This window comes from Ctenopharyngodon idella, chromosome 3 (assembly GCF_019924925.1).
Source record: "Ctenopharyngodon idella isolate HZGC_01 chromosome 3, HZGC01, whole genome shotgun sequence".
Classification (NCBI taxonomy): domain Eukaryota; kingdom Metazoa; phylum Chordata; class Actinopteri; order Cypriniformes; family Xenocyprididae; genus Ctenopharyngodon; species Ctenopharyngodon idella.
In genome coordinates this window covers 10,798,766-10,820,810 of record NC_067222.1, presented here as the reverse complement: position 1 = coordinate 10,820,810, position 22,045 = coordinate 10,798,766, and the positions used below count along the sequence as shown (strand labels likewise).

Below are 22,045 nucleotides of genomic sequence, written 5' to 3'. Positions count from 1 at the left end.
ACTTCATTCCCCCGCGAGCAAGGAGCTGTTCCCAAGCTGAATAGACCGGTATCTTTCCGTCTACATCCCTCAAACATCTACATACAGTAATGTTATCGGTATGAGGAGACACGGTTATGGGGCGATGCCAAAAGCGGAGGAGATGCTTGTGAGCCATCTCTCTCCCCAGGCGGCATCGTCCCTCAAAGCCCCGATATTGCCCACTAAGCTCCTGAAAACAACCTCAGCGCTAGTGGGCAAAGCGTACTCGGCTGCAGGTCAGGCAGTGGCGTGCTTGCATACTATGTCCATCTTGCAGGGATGCCAAGCCGACCTGCTAAAAGACTTGGGTGAGAGTGAGGAAGTGGGTGTGGATATGATCCAGGAGTTACGTCAGTCAGCTGCCTTAGCCCTCCATGCCATCAAGGAGACAGTCAAATCCATCGGCCGCTCTATGGCAGCGTCCAACGTGATACCTTTTGGCCTGCTGAACATGAGACCACTGCAGTGGTGGCTCAAAACCAAGGGGTTCTCACCCAGGGGGAATCTTTTTCATATGATCAGGGTCACGTGGCAATGCCTTCATGCCCTAGTTATATGGAAGCAACCTTGGTTTCTGTCCCAGGGACCTGTGTTGGGAGCTCTCAGTCGTCATGCTAACGACAGATGCATCCCTCACGGGCTGGGGGGCGATCATGAGTGGTCGCTCGGCTCGAGGTCTATGGCAGGACCATCATCTCTCTTGGCACATAAACTGCCTGGAGATGTTGGCGGTGTTTCTAGCTCTGAAACACTTCTTTCTAGACCTCAGGGACCATCATGTGCTAGTTCGATCAGACAACACATCGGTTGTCTCATATATAAATCACCAGGGGGGGTCTGAGATTGCGCCCGTTATACAAACTGGCTCATCAGATCCTCCTGTGGTTCCAAGGGAAACTGCTCTCCATCAGGGCAGTGTACATCCCTGGGTACCTCAATGTGGGAGCAGACATCCTGTCGAGCAGGAGCCGAGGCCCGGGGAGTGGAGACTTCACCCCGAGGTGGTGAAGCTCCTGTGGGAGAACTATGGCGAAGCCCAAGTGTGCGTCTCAAGAGACGACTCACTGTCCACTGTGGTTCTCAATGACAAACCCAGAACCTCTTGGGCTGGATGCTATGGTACAGCCGTGGCTGCCGCTGTACGCATTTCCCTCAATTGCGCTGCTCCTGGGAGTTCTGGAGAGAGTTCCTCGGGATGGGGCCCGTCTGTTATTAGTAGTCCCGTTCTGGCCGGCCGGAGTATGGTTCTCGAACCTGATGTCCTTGTTAGACGGCTCTCCGATGGAGATTCCGATCAGGAAGGACCTTCTCTCCCAGGCAAGCGGGTCGATCCCCCGCCCGGAGTTATGGAAGCTGTGGGCTTGGCCTCCTGAGGGGGCCCAGCTCATAAGCTCTGGTCTCTCAACTGAGGTTGTTGAGACCATTCTCCAATCCAGAGCTCCCTCCACGAGGAAACTTTATTCCCTGAAGTGGAAATTATTTACGTCATGGTGCGAAAATCACCAGTGGGATCCAGTTAACTGCCCTGTTGGTGTGGTGCTGGAATTCCTGCAGGAAAGATTTTCTACAGGGTTATCCCCCTCCACACTGAAGGTGTACGTGGCGGCCTTAGCTGCTTACCACGCTCCTTTAAGTGGGGTATCTTTGGGGAGATACCCGGTTATAACTCGTTTCCTCCGTGGCACTTTGAGGCTTAGACCTGCAGTTTGCACGAGAGTACCGGCCTGGGATCTGGCCATTGTATTACAAGGCCTTTCTATGGCCCCCTTCGAGCCTATCAAAGAGGTTCCAGAAAAGTTTCTCACACTCAAGAGTGTGTTTCTACTTGCTATTACGTCTCTCAAGAGAATTGGAGACATTCAAGCCCTGTCGGTATCTCCATCGTGCCTCGAATTTGCGCCTGGTATGGTCAAGGCTTTCTTGCATCCCAGACCGGGATACATTCCTAAGGTCCTCACTAATACTGTGAGACCTATTGTACTGCAGGCCTTCTGTCCTTCTCCATTTATGACGTCGGACCAGGAAAATCTTAATCTGCTGTGCCCAGTTAGAGCACTGGATGCGTTTGTCCACAGAGTGCCATGTGGAGAAAGTCTGATCAACTCTTTGTGTGTTTCGGGTCACCTAGAAAAGGGTACCCTGCATCCAAGCAGAGAATGAGCAAGTGGGTGGTCGAGGCCATCTCACTGGCTTATGAGTCGGCTGGGCAGCCTTCACCATTGGCTGTTAGAGCCCACTTTACGAGGAGTATGGCTGCCTCCAAGGCTTTTATTTCGGGTATGTCCCTACAAGATGTTTGTGATGCGGCAGGCTGGTCCTCAACGCACACATTCATGAGGTTTTATGAGTTAGACTTCGGCTCCACTCCAGGGGCGCAGGTGTTACTGTGAGTTGTGTGCCCAGGCTTCACACGAACGGTCACTTGCTCATATGGCGACGTTGGGATTGTCGTTCCCATAGCGATTACGCAGCACGAGTTCCCTTGAAAGGGAACGTCTCGGTTACGTATGTAACCTCAGTTCCCTGAATAGGGAACGAGACGCTGGGTCACCTTGCCATACTCCCGGCATGCCCGTAAGCACCTTGCTTCAGTATTCAGAAGCTGAATGAGTGTGTTTTCGGGTAGGCTTTATAGTTCCTGGTCAGTGACATCACCCGCCTATGATGTTCCGTCTCCCTATTGGACAGATTTTATACGTGCTTCACGACGACATCACGCACAGGCGTTCCCATAGCGATTACGCAGCATCTTGTTCCCTATTCAGGGAGCTAAGGTTACATACGTAACCGAGACGTTATCCTGGCTTAAATGTTTATGTTTAGTGGTAGACCTAATTCTACCTGGCACCCAAATTAACTAAATTTCAACTACATTTCAATTAAGCTCCTTTTGTTTAGGCGTGTAACCGTTACATGCCGTTGATCAAATATATTTAAGTTCTCACTGCAGAAACATGGGATTTGTCTATAATGTTTTTAAAATAATAATTGAAGATCAATTTCCTCATTCATAGAAAGTTTCAGGAACATTACTTAAAATAAAATAAAATAGTTATAAATTAATGAATGTTCATTTTATTTTAATTTATAAGTATTTTATATCTATATAGTATTTTATATAGTATTTTATAGTTTATGCTATTACGCCAGGGCTCACTTGTTATGTATATATGTATATTTCTCTCTTTGGATTATTTTGATGTACTGAAAATGAAATGAATTCTTTTTTCTTTCATTTCAGACCTGATGGAAGAGAGCGAAGAGAGTGAAGAACTGAGTGAAGTGGAGGAGAAACATGTAAAACCTGGAGAAAAACATTGTAGTTGCTCAAAGACTAAAAAGACATTTTTAAAGAAAAGAAGAGCCAAGAAATCTTTCACCTGCACTCAGTGTGGAAAGAGTTTATCAACCAAACGAAGTCTTGGTGTTCACATGAGGATCCACACCGGAGAGAAGCTGTTCACATGTGATCAGTGTGGGAAGAGTTTCACGCAATCAGAACACCTTAAAAGACACATGAGGATCCACACCGGAGAGAGGCCGTTCATGTGTGATCAATGTGAAAAGAGCTTCCAATACAAATGTAGTCTTGAGATTCACACGAGGATCCACACTGGAGAGAAGCTGTTCAAGTGTGATCAGTGTGGCAAAACATTTTTTACCTTATCAAACCTGAAGACGCACATGCCAGTTCATATGAAGGAGAAGCCATATTCATGTTCTGTGTGTGTAAAGAGTTTTTCACGGCTGTCATATTTACAAGCACATCAGAAAATACATACTGGTGTGAGAGAGTACATGTGTTTTGAGTGTGAGAAGATTTTTACTACAGTGAACTGTTTAAAACGGCACCAGAGGATTCACACTGGAGAAAAACCTTACAAGTGTTCATACTGTGACAAGAGATTCAATCATTCAGCACATCTGAAAAGACATGAGAGGATCCACACTGGAGAAAAACCTTACAAGTGTTCACACTGTGACAAGAGATTCAGTGTGTCAGAACATCTGAAAAGACATGAGAGGATCCACACTGGAGAAAAACCTTACAAGTGTTCACACTGTAACAAGAGATTCAGTGTGTCAGAACATCTGAAAAGACATGAGAGGATCCACACTGGAGAAAAACCATACAAGTGTTCACACTGTGACAAGAGATTCAGTGAGTCATCAACACTGAAAGCACATGAGAGGATCCACACTGGAGAAAAACCTTACAAGTGTTCATACTGTGACAAGAGATTCAGAATGTCAGAAAATCTGAAAAGACATGAGAGGATCCACAGCAGAAAGAAGCTGCACACATAAGACTGAAGAAACTGGAAGATAGGGCTACTGTCTGAGAAAACAAAGGAAATTAACATTTGAACTCTCTTGTAAAATTAGCATCCCCAACCCGAGACGCAATCACCTCAATATTGTCTTATGCCTTGTCCAAATACCCACACTTGCGGCCTTGGCCACTTGAGAGCTCGTGCATGCGACAGGAAGTAAGTGCGCAAGACTGTCCAGTGTCTTAAAAATGCCCAAGTGCAGTGCCCTTAATGCACACTAAACCCACACTATCTTGAATACCGCTTCTGAGCGGTATTCGAGGCTAGCGTATCCCATCATGCATTATGTTCGGGAACTCACATGCCCCGAAATCGCGAGATGTCAAGGAAAACATAGGACTGTAAGTTAAATTAATTATATATTACATATAATTTGGTAGTAAAATATAAAGTATCGTGCATTTTACTGATGCAAAGATGAGTGGGCTATGTGTATTTTGTACAACATTTGCAACTGCTTTTTATCACTTAAAGAAGCGCCACAATTTTAAAATAGTGTCTTATGTTAGTTTCATAGCGACCACTGAACAGACATTTAGAACTGTATTTTAAAATGCAAAGTACTAAAAATAATAATAATAATAAAAAAAGCTGTAAACGCTTGCATTATTTGCAAGACTGTAAGTGTGTCCCATCAGGCAATCAAAAGTTCTACACACACTTGCAGTCTTCACGCCCACTTGAACACTTGAGCCAAATACAGGAAATACGTCATGTAAGTAGACAAGTGGTCAAGTGCAAAGACCGCAAGTGTGGGTATTTGGACAAGGCTATAATTTACATTTCTTTCCCTTTGCCCCCTCTTCCCCCATCTCTTCTCTCCCTGCGCTAAGATCACCATATACATGTTTGGTATCATTTGAAATGTCTCAGTGCGACTGGTAAAAGGTTCTCACAGAGGTGAACCCAAAGGTAATAAAGGTTTTAAGAGTTTAGAGATATTTTGCTTTCTGTGGAGTGTGGGTCCTCTGCCAATTGGTCTTCCATGCAAATTGTTCCCTTGTTTCCCCAAAGGTGTAAACTACCCAAGTCTGGGACCTTGATTAATGCAAATTCTGTTTTTAAATGTGCTTTATAAATAAATGAACTTGATTTCTGAGCATTTGATGTTTTGTATTGATCATCTTTGAATTGACTTTGTAATTGGCATGACACATTTACCTGACTAATAATAATTTGTTACATTTGGATTTATTATGACTTTTAGTACTTATTATTGACTCTAGTAGATTACATTGCATCCATTTTTACCGCAAATCTGCGTCAGGTTAGTAACGGACTAAAGTCCAGGGCCCGTATTTATAAAACTTCTAAGAAATGCTCTTATGAATAGCCTTAAGCTTTGACTTAAAGGGATAGTTCACCCAAAAATTAAAATTATCCCATGATTTACTCACCCTCAAGCCATCCTAGGTTTATATGACAATCTTTTTTCAGACAAACACAATCCAAGATATATTTAAAACTATCTTTAGTCCTCCAAGGTTTATAATGGTTGTGAATGGTAACCCACATTCTGAAGACAGAAAAAATGTATCCATCCATAAAAAAAGTAATCCATACGGCTCCAGGGGGTTAATAAAGGCCTTTTGAAGCGAAGGGATGTGTTTTTGTAAGAAAAATATCCATGTATAAAACTCAAATATAAATTCAAATATACGAGCTACCAGCAGACGACCGGAAGAAGATATTTTTCTTACAAAAACGCATCCCTTCGCTTTAAAAGTGAATTAAGGATTACAATGATGTAAACTCAAAATGGCTGCCCTCAACCTCTGAATTGGCCAATAGTGAGCCTGCAAGGGTGAAGCCACATCAGCACAACACCAATCATTTAATGTTATTATAAAAAATAAAAAAAGAATAACATCTTAAAAAGACACTGACATGTTTTAATATTTACATTTATTTTATAAAATAGCTTTCCATTGTGCAAAATTCTTACGAGTTATTGATGGTGTGGAATCTTTTTCTATTGATATATGCCTCCTCCTCTACAGTTGGAGCAATGATGTGTTATGAGTTCATCAATGTCTCCAACAACTCCAGAGAAGCCCACAGTCAACATAAAAGTGACTTGCTTTTGTCACATGGTTTGATGGTCATTTGGAAAGTCAATGATCTGCCATAGTAGTGATTCTAGGAAAATTGAGATCTTTACCCTTAGTTGAAATATTTTTTTAAAAAATATGTTAAAAGATGTAAGCATTTTGTGCTCATGGGCTAGAGCTGGCTCAGGGGTGAGATCCATTTTGGGACGATGGAGGGAGTCACCTCGGGACGAAGGAGAGAGTCGCCTCTAGGCTCTGGTCACGGGCTGAGGCAGACACTGGAGCAGACTCAGGGGCTGGAGCCATCTCTGGGCTCCAGGACATCCCCTCATACGCCACTAAAAGGCCTAAAGGCATAAGTGTGGAGACTTGGCAGCCATCTTGACTAAGGGCTCAGGAGTGGCGGCAGCCATTTGTGTGGCTCACACCACTCCGTAAAAGTAAACAGTTGAGAAAAAGAATGCATATGCATCAGTATATTGGATATATGCATTCAGCCTTAAAATGACAGCAAAGATCTGAATATCACTCACTCAAAAGAAGAGAATATCACTCACTGCTCTTGACTGAATAACTTTTGTAGCTTTAATTGAAGGACTAATATGTATTTAATTTATACAATGAAGACCATCTAGTGTTTATTTACATTTGATTCCTATTCAATTTCTGTATTTTTTACCTGAAATCTACTGTTAGACCCACCTGAAAAACTTACAGCGCTGTTTATTTCATTTGCATCTTTATTCTATTGCCAGGACTTCTAGTATTACACTACTATCACTACTACAACAACAATACGAACCCTGGAGCAAAGATTTGTGGTGTTTTTCACTATCAGTCCTGACACTATATTTCAGGGGGTTGATTGAAAAAAGCGGAACTATTTCATCTCTCTTACATAATCTGGATATTTTCATTTATATTTAGAGACCAAGAAAAATATTTGTATTTGAAGAGAGCTCTTTTTCCGTACCCTCCAGACTATTACTGAACAATTATGTTACACTTGAATATCTTACTCTTGCTTTCTATTCATTCAGTTTTGTTAAACTATGTATAAGTATGCAGCGATTATTTATGGTATCATTGGATGTCTGCCTGTTATTCATGCCTGATCTAATTATTAGTACATTGGACTAATTTTACTGATTTCATTTATAGTACTTTTACCTTTTTATGAGACTACTGTTTCACAAAAAAAACACTATGAGTGTTGATGACGGTACAGCTGATTATGGATATTGTTTTGTTTATTTGAGTAATTAATTGAACCTAATGAAAGTTTTTGCTGCTGTTTGCCAAAACTTGCTGAATGCTAATGAATATCTGACAAATACCGTATCTCTCTGTGTTTCAAAGGATGGTACAGCTTCTAATGTTTTGTTGCTGAGAGTTGTGACTGTCTGATAATCTATAATTGTGACCTATAATTTATAATTGAACATGTTTTGCTTTGAAAACTGAGCAATCTGATGAATACACACTACCTATGTCTTATTTGTGAACATATTAAGGACAGTAAATAAACCAACATCAAACAAACTGTAACTGTGGAAGATTTTTTTTATTGAAAATATAAATGCTACTTATTCATTAAACACTGAATTGTCCATCATTGTTGCCTTGGTTATGTAATGTTAAGGGTTTGGCTCCGTTTAGGTTGGTTTAGTTTTGCAACACCTGCCCAGGTACGGATGACGCCATAGTTCTGTTATCTTATTGGTTAAAACTTCATTCGGCGTTGGGCAGTTTTGGCGTTTAGACGTTGACAAGGAAAGAACGATCAACGATGTAAACATCAGTAAAAATCCCACATGGATTTTCAGTTATGGCCACCTCTTTGCTCTGCTCTGTGTTCTTCTTCTTTTGTGGGACGTCGGCTTCACTCCAAGCAGGTAAATAATTAACTTTTGCTGCGTTCATCAGAGAACGAAAGTGAAAGTAACATGTTTACTCTACCTGCGCAGACTTTGTAACGACAGACTGAAATTTGATGACAAACTTTGTGTATGAATTATAAAAGTATATATAACGTAGCCTATCTTGTTTGATCCCGTTAAGATTGCTTTCAGATTTAGGATTTTGACTAATGTGTAATCAGAGAATTACAGGCCTGGCTTTATATAGGCCTACTGGGGCGTGGACGATTTCCAGTCCAAAAGCTCTTTTTTTTTTGCCATGTCAAAAAAATCAATACATTTCCCAGAAAAACGGATCAAAACAGGACAACTACATTAACGAGAATTAGCAAATATGACTGAACATCCAGGTAGAAACCAAACGGCAATCAAGAAATTATGCTTTTAACCCTCGAAAAACACAACAACATATGCATCATATTCTTTGTCAGCAGTAAGAATAATACAATTTAAGTGTCAAAAGTGCCCAATGTAAGCGATCGGAATAATCAGCGTAATTAGCAGGCATTTTGCACACATGACAGTCAAAATGTGTCATTTATTGACAGTATTGGGGAAAGTTACTTTTAAATATTAAATTAATTCCGGATGGAATACTTGGGCGTGTGCTCAGAGTCTGTGCAGAGCAGCTGGCCAGTGTCTTTACTGATATTTTCAATCTATCCCTGGCTCAGTAAGTTGTCACTTCCTGATTTAAGGCCGCCACTTTTACACCAGTGCCAAAGCATTCTACTGCATCAGCCTTGAATGACTTTCACCCAGTAGCACTTTACCCCTATCATTGCTAAGTGCTTTGAGAGACTGGTTTTACCACATTTGAGAGCCAGTCTTCCCACAGCACTGGATTCTCACCAGTATGCCTACCGTACAAACAGGTCAATGGAGGACGCCATCTCCAATGCATTTCATTCTGCTCTGACCCATCTGGACAGTCCCAATTCTTACGTAAGAATTCTGTTTGTTGACTTCAGTTCAGCGTTCGAATCGGTGATTCCTTTGATGCTGGTCTCTTAGCTTAGCCAGTTGGGGATCAGCACTTCACTTTGCAATTGGACATTGGATTTTTTGACTAACAGACGGCAGGCTGTTAACCCTTTAAAACTGGATGGAGCACCCACGCTCCCATTTGCGTGTCTCTGTTTAAGAGCCAAATAAAAACTGAACCCATATAGGTAGCACAAAAATTCTTTTTGCATATAAAACCAAAGACTTTACACGTTCAGATCAAGCCTCCAACATGCTTCTGTTGCGTTGTTTTCAGACTCTAATGAGTCTGAGTAATATGCGTTTACAACAAATACAACACAGCCGCTTATTGAATACAAATATGTAGATTTCATGTGCTCATGACTTCATGAAAAATGCACAGATCTTAGAAAATGGCACATCATTATTTAAAGCAGATTCTCACGATTAAAATGAACCCAAAACAACATATTGCGTTGATCACAAGATATTACTCAGGGAATTATTTAACATACTTGGCTAAAAACATGTCTCTCATCTGTGTACCCAATGTTCCCAGACCCATCCATGTTCGTTTTCCAATGCGGAAAAACACAAAATAGATATCATCTTAAAGCTTAGAATCTTATCTTTTTTTAAAGCATCTAACCATTTTGAAAAACTCCTAACGAGTGCTGATAAGTGCCTCTAAACCGGAGTTTACCACCCGTGGGTGCCATCTGGCTGCGAAAAAATTAATAACAATTTATTCAACTATACTTTATGCTATCACCACAAAATTTGAACCAGATGCAGCTCACATGTAGGAGAGCATCACCAAAAAATAATTTTTCTCCGAACTTATTGCCTTTCTGAGTTATTCCATGTCAAATAAAAAAATATATATATATTTTTTGTTTTTTTTATCAGCTGTTTCTCAGCATGAAAATGTCCAAATGTAATGTAATTTATATTTTCTAAAAATGTAAAAAGTGTTCTATCAAATGATACCTACCTTTTGACTCTCCTTGCTAGAGTTTTGGAGTTATGAGTCTTTACGTTTGTGTATGTCGCTCAGAAAAAAATAACTCTTCAGGTCTAAAATGATACTACGCAGCGTCTCACACAAATGTCTCCATGGTTGCAATGCACACACTCCCTGTGCAAGCAGGGGGTCACAGGCGCTGCGTAATATCATTGCGCCTGCTGCACCCATGGTACGGCAGCAAAGTTCCTTGATTATTACGCCAGAATGAGAGTATAGTTCCTAGCCATATCGGCCTAGAAAATCGCAACTTTTCATTTTCCGTCGGTCTTAGTACATAATGTAACTGCAGAAGAGTCAAGTTTTAAATAGGAAAAATATTGAAACTCTTTGGTCATTTTTGAGCGAGATGCTAACGGTCTAATCAGATTCAATGAACTATGCTAAGCTATGCTAAAAGTGGTACCGCCAGACCCGGAGATCGGCTGAGTGGATTTGAAAACGGTAAAACTCAGCTGTTTAACTCTAGGGGAGTTGGAAATGAGCCTATTTTCAAAAAAAGTGTAGTGTTCCTTTAAAGGGTTATGCTCGACAACCTCTTGTCTTCCACTCTCATCATGCACACTGGTTTGCCACAAGGCTGTGTGTTGAGTTCTCTTTTATATTCTCTCTTCACTCATGATTTTGTCGCTGCATTCAAACTGATTCAAACACCATTATCAAATTTGCTGATGATACTACGGTGGTTGGCCTGATCAGAGGAAATGACGAGACGGCCTATAGGGCTGAGGTCCAGCGCATGATTGGGTGGTGTGCTGCTAATAACCTGGTACTCAACACTCAGAAGACCAAAGAGATCATTGACTGAGTCCAGTTCCATATTGAGATAAGAGATTCTCTGCCCTGGGGCGAGTTTGCTCTTGTTCCAGTTGACCCGAAGACCCAACCGGCTGAGGTGAGCTAATACCATGTCCCTGTGTTCACACAACTGCTCACGCGAGGTGGCCAGAATGAGCCAGTCGTCGAGGTAGTTGAGAATGCGAACACCCTGTTCCTTGAGGGGAACAATGGTCGCCTCCACAACCTTTGTAAAAATGCGGGGCGACAGGGCCAGCCCGAAGGGTAGGACTTTGTACTGATATGCCCGACCCCTCGAACGCAAACTATAGGAAGGGTCTGTGTCGAGACAGAATCGAGACATGAAAGTATGCGTCCTTCAGGTTGATCGCTGCGAACCAATCCTGGGGACCATAACCCACCGCCTTTCTTGGGTACAATGAAGTAGGGTCTGTAAACCCTGATTTCATATCAGCTGGAGGGACTGGCTCGATTGCGTCCTTCGCCAGGAGGACAGCAATCTCCGCCTGGAGAACAGGTACATTGTCCACAGACACGTGAGTGTAGTGGACACCCCTGAACACCGGGGGCCGCCGGGCGAACTGAATTGCATAACTGAGTCTGATAGTATGGATGAGCCAGCGGGGCGGGCTGGGAAGCGGTGTGGGGCATCCTGGGATGCGACTTGGGATCCGAGTCGGATGGCATAGCGGCCCGAAGTGGGGTCGGACTCTGAAAGATGACAGGGTGTATGGGAGACGGCACAGAAGGGGCGGCCTCGACATTCACATTGCCACCTGCTGGCGAGGTGAGAGAAGGCTGAGGATGGTGAGGCGTAGCATCGCACAACACCAGCCACAATCTCTTGGGACCTGGAGGATTGGGAAACAGTTCTAATTCGTAGCCGCTGGACTCCGGAGAGCCAGCGGTGGAACAGAATGGAACCAAAGATACCTCTGCTTCAGGTCGCCTGTTTCAGGACCGCTTCTTGCTGGCTCCACCTGGCTTGGCTGCGGACTGAGCGGGCTGGGTTTTAGGCCAGCTTGTGAGATGAGGGCATTGAAAAAGCGCACTTTGACGACATCTCACACCTCTGCAAGGCTAGCCAAGGGTGTTTCTGGACCACCATGGTGGACATCGTCTGGCCAGGGGCCTGCGCTGTGACTTGCATCATGCGTAGCTCAACCCCGACTCAGAACTACCCACATGCAATGAGTGCTTTGGCCTTCCACAGACTTGCCGGGGGCCAAGACACATGCAGGGCAGAGGTGGTGTGCCCATAGCACTTAAACCCCACCATCAAGGGTAGTGAGAGAGGAAAAACATTTATTGCAGATTATGGCCCTTTTGGCGTTCCATATTTGGCACCAAAAGGCTTCCATACTGCCAAGTTTTTCATGCACATCCGGGCTAAAAGACAGGGGGTGGGGCAAGGCGAGTACACGTCACACTACGCCCCCAGGAACCCGGGAAAGCATGGTCGTCAATTCTGAATCTGATTCAGCATGAGCACATCACAACCGTGGGACGCTCAGCCTCATCTTCATTTCCAGAGCCCAACAACCCTCTTTCCAATGTAGCAATTGACATCTAATCCTCTGCTGGAGTCCTGACTGAAACGCTAGGTCCCCAATGAGTAGTACCAGAAATCCACCAGAAGCTACCAGCCATGTGGGACAGTGAACGTGACCTGAGCGCCGACGTGGCCATGTTCTTATTAAACATAAACCACCCACGAACACAGTCACAGCATGTTTGGGATGCGCTAGAGGAGTGAGGGCCCCACAGAGATTTGCTTGGTGGGTATTGCCCCACTGTGATCCTCAGGTCACCCTGGCTTACTCACCAAAGTAGCACTTTTCTGATTCAGAAAAAGAAACTAGATCGGGGAATAGGTGAGGGGACTCCAAATCATTTGAGGCACACGACCGTGCATCTAGAGCGACGAACAATGCACTGGGTTGCCATGACAAGCCACGCTGTCAGCCGGCAGCTCAACGGCACACGGCGCGCTGAGCGCTCAAGCCCTTATGAGAAAGGCAAGATGAACGACGTGCTGACGTGGGCATGCTCTCATGAGAGAAGACAAAGACAAAGTGCACGTGCATCTGCATCCATACTTATACCCCTGCTGCGGGACGGAGCAGGTGCTATTAATCACGCACGCCAATATCCATTGGCTCGTTTAGTTTACACTCGAAGGTGATAGGGCTCTCTAGCGATATCCTAATTCGTCGGTTCACTTCTGACATACGTCGACCGTGACGGACTGAAAGGGAACATTCAGTGTATAGGAAAGCCTATTTTCAGACTTATCTACTGTAATCTACCTCATCAGAAAATTATTTATCAGGAAAATATTGCTCGTGCCCCAGTAAAAAGGGTTTAGCAACACCCCTGAGGCCTACTATTATAATATATTTGTATTGTAATTAAAAAGGTTTTGAGAGTATTCTAAGTGTTTTGATGTTTTATTTGCTCTCTCCTTCAGAAACATTCCAATTTTATCATTGAACAGTTATTTCATGCATATTTTATCCCTCTTCATTTCAGAGGGACACTCGCTGTATTACATTTACACAGGCTTGTCTAAACCTGTGGATCTGCCAAGCATCTATCAATTCAGTGCTATGGGTCTGCTGGATGACAGACAGATCGACTATTACAATAGTAAAGAAAAGAGAACGATTCCCAAACAACCCTGGATGAAAGAGAAACTGCAGGAGGATTACTGGGAAAAAAGCACTCAGTCGAGAAAGGGTAAAGAACAGTGGTTTAATGTGAACGTCCATATTATGATGGACCGCATGAAACAAAGTGAATCAGGTGAGAAACAGTCATACTGTTTAACCTATATATACAATCATTTTATTTTTGATATCATCTCACAAACATTTTTTTTTTGTGTCTATTTCAGGTCTCCATGTTTTTCAGTGGATAACTGGTTGTGAAACTGAGCAGCAGGAAGACGAAATGAAGTTTTCAAGAGGCATTTATGAGTTCAGTTATGATGGAGAAAACTTCTTGTCTTTCGATATTAAAGAGTCTCAATGGGTCGCTCCAGTTGATGCAGCTGTACCAACCAAGACAAAATGGGACAATCAAATAACCCTAAACCAGTATTTCAAGCGCTACCTGGAGAAAGAGTGTGTGGACGGGCTCAACAAATACAGAGAATATGCAGATGAGGAGCTCAGAAACAGCTGTGAGTAAATGAGCAGTATTTGTATTCGATGATTATCAGCAGCTGATGAAACTGATTGATGAACTCATTCCTGTGTTTTCAGCACCTCCAGATGTTCATTTCTTTGCAAGAAAGTCTATCAAAGATGAAACCATGCTGAAACTCAACTGTCTAGCCACTGGCTTCTACCCCAAAGATGTGATGATGACTATTAGGAAATATCGCATACCTTTGCCTGAAAATGAGACTGAATCCACTATAGTTCGACCAAACCATGATGGATCCTTCCAGATGAGGATGAGTGTGGAGATCAAGAAGGATGATGAAGCAGAATATGATTGTTTTTTGTCCCACAGTACCTTTGAAGAACCAATCATCAACAAATGGGGTAATTAAAGCAGTTGCACACAGAGACAGAAAGATCACAGGCTGTTGGAATAAAAATAAAGAATTGTAAACTTCCATTTATTCCCTGTTTTGTTTTATATACTTAATTAATCAATTAAATTGATTATCAATCAATGTATTAATTAAAAATCAATTATTATTATTTATTTATTTTGCATTGATTAGATGGAAAATGTCCAGAGTGCCTGTCAGATTCTGTCAGAGCAGGTTTCATTGGAGGAGTGGGTGGAGGTGTGTTTATTCTGGCACTTGCTGTTCTAGTGTTTTGCATCTTAGTGAAGAAATACATTATTGGTGAGTAGTGACTGATTAATGATGATCCACACATTCTTGTGTTTGGGTTTGTGTTGTAAAAGAATACTAATTTCTATTCTACAGGTAAAATGGGTCAAAATAGAGATTTAACTGACACAGAAAAGTCATAAAGATGAAATGCCCATGAGAAGGATATGACAGAAATATCAAAATTAACCACTCATTGTCACCCTGCTGACACACTGAGCATTTCTATAGTGTTGTGTCCTTCTCATTAGCATTTCATAATATTTGACTATAATAAGCTTGGACAAATATAAGATCAGAATATGGACTTGTTTTAGATAGTGTATTTGTACATTACAAACAATTTGGAGTGCAAAGAATAATCAAAAATTACTTTATCTGCCATGCTGTTTAGTTTTCAGATGCACAAATCCTAACGATGATGAGAATGCTGGAGTTCCACTTCAAGAAGGTACCATTGATCCCAATATCTAATCAGTCTTAGTACATTCAGATTTTTTTAAGTGACTCAAGGACACAGTCAAACAGATACCAACTCATTTAGCTCTGAACATGCCTCCTTTTTAGATATTTATTCAGCTAATTCTAACTAAATCAAACAACTAAATGCTTTCTCAAGCAATTAGTTTGTTATTTTCCAGGCAAACAGTAAGTACACTTATATTCACTCTGTACATGCTACCCTTGGGAGATATCATTAGGAATCATAGCGTTAGTTTTCACTGATACTCAGCTCTATTTCTTCGCGCCCTGACGAAACTTACCAATTCACAATTTTTTTTTCTTAGAGCTGCTGTAAATCCAAATGTCAAATAATTTTCCTATCATCACTGTGAAGCTGCTTTGAAACAATATGTATTGTGAAAAGCGCTATATAAATGAAGATGTAGCACTGTAAATGAAAATTTCACTGTTTCTCCAACAGTTCAATCTGCTGAAACATCAGACATCAGTGCAGCAAGCTCAGTGGAGCATGTCAGCGAATGTGGTGACTGTTTCTCATTATGAATCTCATCACACACACAGCAAAAACGTGCAAAGCTTCATCAGAATTTAACTTTGTTTGACACACATGCTGCTTTTCTGCTTGTCAACGTTTGTAAATGCATCTTCTCTTTTTTAATTTTGGTGCATCCTTATTTAAGTGCACAGAAACTTGTCGTATGTGAAAGTGGGTAGTAATTTTGCTAAGGGTCCATTGACTTGAAATGGTGTATCATGTAATGCAAATACTCAAGCCTAAATCTGATATGCAACATCTAATTTACAACATGAATTAAGTAACATAACTGTTTATGTCTGTGTTTCAGGACTCCCGCTCTAGTATTACAGAACAATCAATACTGCAACAGATCAAGCCCTGTTATAGGCACTTTGTCAATATACTAATATCAGTATTGGGGATCCAAGATGGCGGCTTAAAGAATATCACTACAATTGAAAACAGAACAATTGCATTCAGTTGTATTTTTTCAAAAGAGGAGCCCAGAGGCTAGATTAGTTGCTTAGTTAGTCAATTAGTTGTCTAGATCAAAGAAACACTAAAACCTCAAGTAAATCAGAGCTGGAGCATAACCGTCAGGGTGAGGACAATGCTGCTGTCAGTTCGGATGCTAACACTAATGTTTCCAACCCCGTCCTGCTCCAGGTTGAGTGTGACCCATGTGTGTGTTTATGTTTGTCAGATCTGGTATGATTTTTCTCCTCTTAAATTTTATTTTTTCTGTCTCTGGTCCATTCTGTTTTGTATTGGGCTCTCTGTTATATAGATACGTTTTGTATGTTTAAGCTCCACATGTCTGTCAGCACTACATGTTAACTAATTTTCTTTTGTCATTCAGGGTCCTGTTTACACTGAATTGTGTTATTCCAGAGTAATGACTGACTGACAGTTTGTACTGTTCCTTGTATTATAGTTAAGTGTTCTGGGATTTTTTCTGGTAGCTAGTGTCTAGTACTCTTAAGATCTGTTCCTGCAACGTTAATTTAAAAACAATACATTATGTGATTGTGAAAGGTCTGAGGTTTGGGGAAGAAATTGCCATTATGAAAGTATATTATTGTAATAATGTCACTCATTCTCATCAGGCAACATGGTCTATTTTAGTTTGTTTTTAATAAAATAAGACACCAATCTATTTATCAAACCAATCTAAGGGCAGATGAACTCAAATGCTAATCAATGAAAGTGCAAAAAAAGTGATCACATGACCCACAGGGGAAAATTTTGTAAATCCATTTGTAAATATATTTGCATGATTTTGTAATGCACTTATAAGAATAGTAATTCACATACTATATCTGCACATTTTCACATTTTCATAAAAGTATAATGAGGATGAGGGGTCTGTGATGAGGAATATGAGTTCAATATGTCACGGAGAGAGTGAGGGTGAGATTGAAGATGGAGATGAGGATGAAGATGTGATCATATTATGATAACATGATGATATGAAGGTTTAGTATTACTTGTGTTCCACTATGGTACAATGTTGCCTGAGAGCAACAGCTGGATATAAAATGTTACTTTTTATTTTTTATGAAATTTTTAATACATTAAAAACTGGATAAATTTGTTTGTTCAAATGTCTAGTTAAAGAAATTGATGTTTTCAATAAATATATTTCTTTTTTTCTACATGGAAATGTCAAATGTTTCAGTTTGTACATTGTGGTACAATGTTACCTCGAGGCAACAAACTTTTACAAATTAAATTATAACAATGAAAATGTTTATCAATATTGTTAAAGTGTCCAATTTTAAGCAAAAAAAACCAACACAAATAATTTTCTCCTCTTTGATATCATATTGTGTACCATAGAGGGTTAATCAAACTACAACCCGAATTCCGGAAATGTTGGGACGTTTTTTTAAATTTGAATAAAATGAAAACTAAAAGACTTTCAAATCACATGAGCCAATTTTTTATTCACAATAGAACATAGATAACATAACAATTGTTTAAACTGAGAAATTTTACAATTTTATACACAAAATGAGCTCATTTCAAATTTGATGCCTGCTACAGGTCTCAAAATAGTTGGGACGGGGGCATGTTTACCATGGTGTAGCATCTCCTGAGTTTATTGGAATTTGGACCCATTCTTGCCTGATATGGGTTTCCAGCTGCTGAAGAACATAAACATAAAACATTTTGAAATGCATTCAGCCAGATCTGTATAATGTTGGAGTATAAACCATCATAAATATAATCCATAATGGCTCCACTGGGTTAATAAAGGCCTTCTTGAAAGTGCCCTAGAATTGAAAATTGAATTTACCTCATCATAGTTAAATAATTAGAGTTCTGTACATGGAAATCACATACAGTGAGTCTCAAACACCATTGTTTCCTGCTTATGTAAATTTGATGTGTGCAAAAGACCTCTGAAGAACAAGCGAATCTCAACATAACACCGACTGTGATGCAACAGTCGGGATCATTAATATGTACGCCCCCAACTTTTGCATATGCCAGCCCATGTTCAAGGCATTAGACAAGCCAGTATTAACGTCTGGATCAGCACAGCCGAACCAACAGACTTTATGCAGGTAAGCAAGCAAGGACAATAGCGAAAAATGGCAGATGGAGCAATAATAACTGACATGATCCATGATATCATGACTAATATGACTAATACTAACTGGATCATAGAATCCTTCACTTCTTACGCACCCAAAATCGGCGAATTTCACTGCCAAATCAGAAGAGCAATAGAACAGTTTTTTAAATTAAGTCACCAGTAAATTGTATGGCTCCTACAGTAAATGTTGTATTGTCTTATATATGTTTTATCTGACCAGTTGTGGAATCCAACCATTCATCCATCTGAGGTAACATAGTTAGCCTACTTTATTTAGTATTTCCATTTTATGCAACTGTACACATTTATTAACAGTAAATTAATAATTAATACATTTAAGATCATCATGTTTGCAGTGAACAACATATATCAGACCTAGTGGAGTAATAGTCTGAATTGAAAAATTGTACATTTTAATGGATCACGCTAAACATAACTGATGCAAAAACTTGAGAAAATGAGATCCAGGCAGTCCAGCAATGATTATGTCAGAGATCAAATTTGAGTAAGGAATGACAAATTTATTACTTAAAAATTATAGAGACAAACAAACTAATTAAGTAATTAATAGTTAATAATAAAATCCCGAGTATTGTATCTAACAGATGAAGATGAAGATCAAAATATAAAGAAAGAAGGATCAAAATTAAGACATTTGCAGAATGAAATGAGAGGTAGGAGAGAAGAAGCACAAGCAGCCCTAAGTAGAAGATGCAGAAGAGATGCGAGAAGCAAAAAGACCAAAGAAAAAGCAAAGAAAAAGCTCAACTATCAAAGACCCAGTCCGTTTTATACCATAAGCATAGGAAAACTTACATCCCACTCAAACTTATGTTTTGGTCTAATAAGAAAAGGTCAAACAGATTTATCCATTACGTCATAGTTGGTGTAACGGCTAGGTCAGAGTGACTGGTCAAATGTCAAAGATAGATGAAAATAGATACAAAAGGTGTTGTTTTGACACCCTTAAGGGAATTTTGCAGATCTTGCATTATCACATGTCTGAAGAAATGGAAACAGACATAGTTTTATGCAAATTTTTATACATTGGAACACTTTGAAGAACAGTTGAATATAGCAAGCATAGATAAGAAGAATAACCATAAAGGAGTACATTAAAGAGTAAATACTTGAAAATATGATGAGGATTAATATATGGAGTAGGGGTACATGAATATATGAAATCAAAAGTAATATTGATAAATCATAAGCCATAAATGATTAACATGAAAAATGACTAAAATGCATGAACATGAATATTGACCATTTTGAATCCACCAATAATGATCTTATAATACACGATGCATTGCTGTATCCGTTATCCCATAGGCTAATTCCCACTTTTGGACACTTTTGCTTTAACGGACATTAGACAAAACTGCAAAATCAAGCTGTTATATTCATATATCTATTGTCCAACATTCCCAATTTTTCTGACGCATGTCCTTAATTTAATTTCATATGTTGGTATTAATTCAGTGTTTATAATACTGGATCTTTTAAAGAATTTAACCCAAACTGACTGGGTTTCTAAACAGGAAAGGTTTTGTGAAAAAAGTGGAAGACTTAAACACAAGTCTGTAAAATAAACTGTTAAAAGGATATGATGATCACTAGTGATAGTATTTTATTCTGTGTTGTCATCATTCAGGTTGGATTTCAGCTTTAATGTACGGTGTTTTTTAACAAAGCAGCTGATATTGCAATAGAAACTAGTGGACTGCCGACTCGCTTTCACCCCAAAATGGCGGAAACGCAGGGCCGCTGCTGGGCGCCGGTGTTGCAATGGAACATTCTATTGAGTGTCGCTTCTTGTTAGTGTATATTCTTTGACCCCTGTTAGGGCTGCACGATTTATCGCGTTAAAATCGCACGCGATTTGGCAAAGCCTGTGATTATTTAATGCGCAGCTTTACGGCTCTGTGATCAGTAGCCTAAATGCTTCTCCATCTGAAAGCCAGAGGGCGCTCTTGCGCAAAAACTCAAAATATGCCCTGCAGTAGACATGGATTAAAGTGAAAAAAATTATTTTTTTCAGGCCAAGTCATATTCCTTTAAAGTCCTGAAGTCCACTATATTTGAGAAAAAACATTTCAGGATTTTTTCTCCAAAACCTTAATTTCTTTCAACTGAAGAAAGAAAAACATAAATATCTTGGATGACATGGGGTGAGTAATTATGAAGACATTTTAATTCTGTAGTGAACTAATCCTTTAAGGGTTTGACTGCATGCCTTACATTGGTTTAGTTTTGCGTCATCACTTGTTCTACAGATACTTGATGAAGTTCTGTTTGCGTATTAGTTAATTCGGCTGCAGCGGCGTACTTGGTCAGTTTTGCCATAGACGTTAACAAGGAAGGAACGATCAACGATGTAAATATCAGTAAAAATCCCACATGGTCTGCCCAATTTTTAAAACAAAGTTACGACATGTGGTTACACTGCAAAAGGGAAAATGAAACAAAACGGAAAGTTATGTTGACCTATGACCTATTTTGTGTGAATTCTACTAAACAATACATTTATTTAACAGTATTATTTCAATACATATTACATAAGGATACGTGTAATACTATCACATGAAACAACTGAAAAATGAGCGCAGAGTTAGTTTGTGTCATTTTTAATCTATTTTGTTGTAATAATTGTTAAAAAAAAAAAAAAAAAATCTGCATTTTACCTATATGTCAGTGCATCACATATAATAATCAAAGGGGTTATTAAAAAATCAAGTCAAATCATTAGGTGTAATCGGTTTATTACTTCAGTATTTTTCTTATTAAGAAATTCCCTGAACGTTTTCAAGATGTTACTAGACTTTTAAAGGCAACATTAAAAGAATTTTGTTTTTATTTATTTATTTATTTTGGCGCTCTCTCTGTAATTTTGCCCCTCCACATTGAAGCTCACGAAAAGCTCAAGAATTGGGTATGAAAGATTTTATATGGACCTGCAGTGTGTTGGTCTCCAGTCCCACCAAGGTTTCTGCCGGAGCCTACAGTTGATCTTTCATTGCTAGATCAAATGAAGGAAGATAATGGTGTTCCTGTAGCCTTAGTCTATGTACATTTAGACGGAGACTGGTCAGACTGTGTGCAGATATTTACTGATGGTTCTATGATCCCACTCAACAGAAAATCAGCAATAGGGATAAGTATCCCTCAATTACGTATTAAAGGGTTAGTTCACCCAAAAATGAAAATTCTGTCATTTATTACTCACGCTCATGCCGTTCCAGACCCGTAAGACCTTCGTTAATCTTCGGAACGCAAATTGAGATATTTTTGATTAAATCCGATGGCTCTGTGAGGCCTACATAGCCAGCAATGACATTTCCTCTCTCAAGATCCATAAAGGTACTAAAAACATATTTAAATCAGTTCATGTGAGTACAGTGGTTCAATATTAATAATTATTATTAATATTATAAAGCGAGGAGAATATATTTGGTGCGGCAAAAAAAATGAAGCTTCCTGAAGCAGTGTTTTGAAATC

At 40.0% G+C, this 22,045-nt stretch overlaps 2 protein-coding genes across 2 annotated transcripts; both read left to right on the top strand.

The window, feature by feature from the left end:
• LOC127509878 (gastrula zinc finger protein XlCGF52.1-like) overlaps positions 1–22,045 on the top strand; it is a 298,674-nt gene that overhangs the window by 44,289 nt on the left and 232,340 nt on the right.
• On the top strand, positions 8,075–17,603 carry LOC127509961 (H-2 class I histocompatibility antigen, Q10 alpha chain-like). 2 transcript variants are annotated; one of them, XM_051889379.1, is made up of 8 exons: positions 8,075–8,301; positions 13,646–13,918; positions 14,010–14,297; positions 14,380–14,664; positions 14,850–14,978; positions 15,361–15,417; positions 15,892–15,954; positions 16,277–17,603. In XM_051889379.1, exons 1-8 carry the CDS (start codon positions 8,235–8,237, stop codon positions 16,288–16,290), a joined length of 1,176 nt encoding a protein of 391 aa, XP_051745339.1. In that variant the 5' UTR covers positions 8,075–8,234; the 3' UTR covers positions 16,291–17,603. The 2 variants fall into 2 exon arrangements, with proteins under 2 accessions (XP_051745339.1, XP_051745338.1); XM_051889378.1 differs by having other exon boundaries at positions 15,892–17,603.

Bases quoted from the DNA above. Each gene is read 5' to 3' on its own strand.
- LOC127509961 (XM_051889378.1), top strand. From the start codon at position 8,235: ATGGCCACCTCTTTGCTCTGCTCTGTGTTCTTCTTCTTTTGTGGGACG. The intron at 14,665-14,849 runs GTAATTAAAGCA...TGCATTGATTAG, and splicing joins ACCAATCATCAACAAATGGG to ATGGAAAATGTCCAGAGTGC. The intron at 15,418-15,891 runs GTACCATTGATC...TTTCTCCAACAG, and splicing joins TGGAGTTCCACTTCAAGAAG to TTCAATCTGCTGAAACATCA.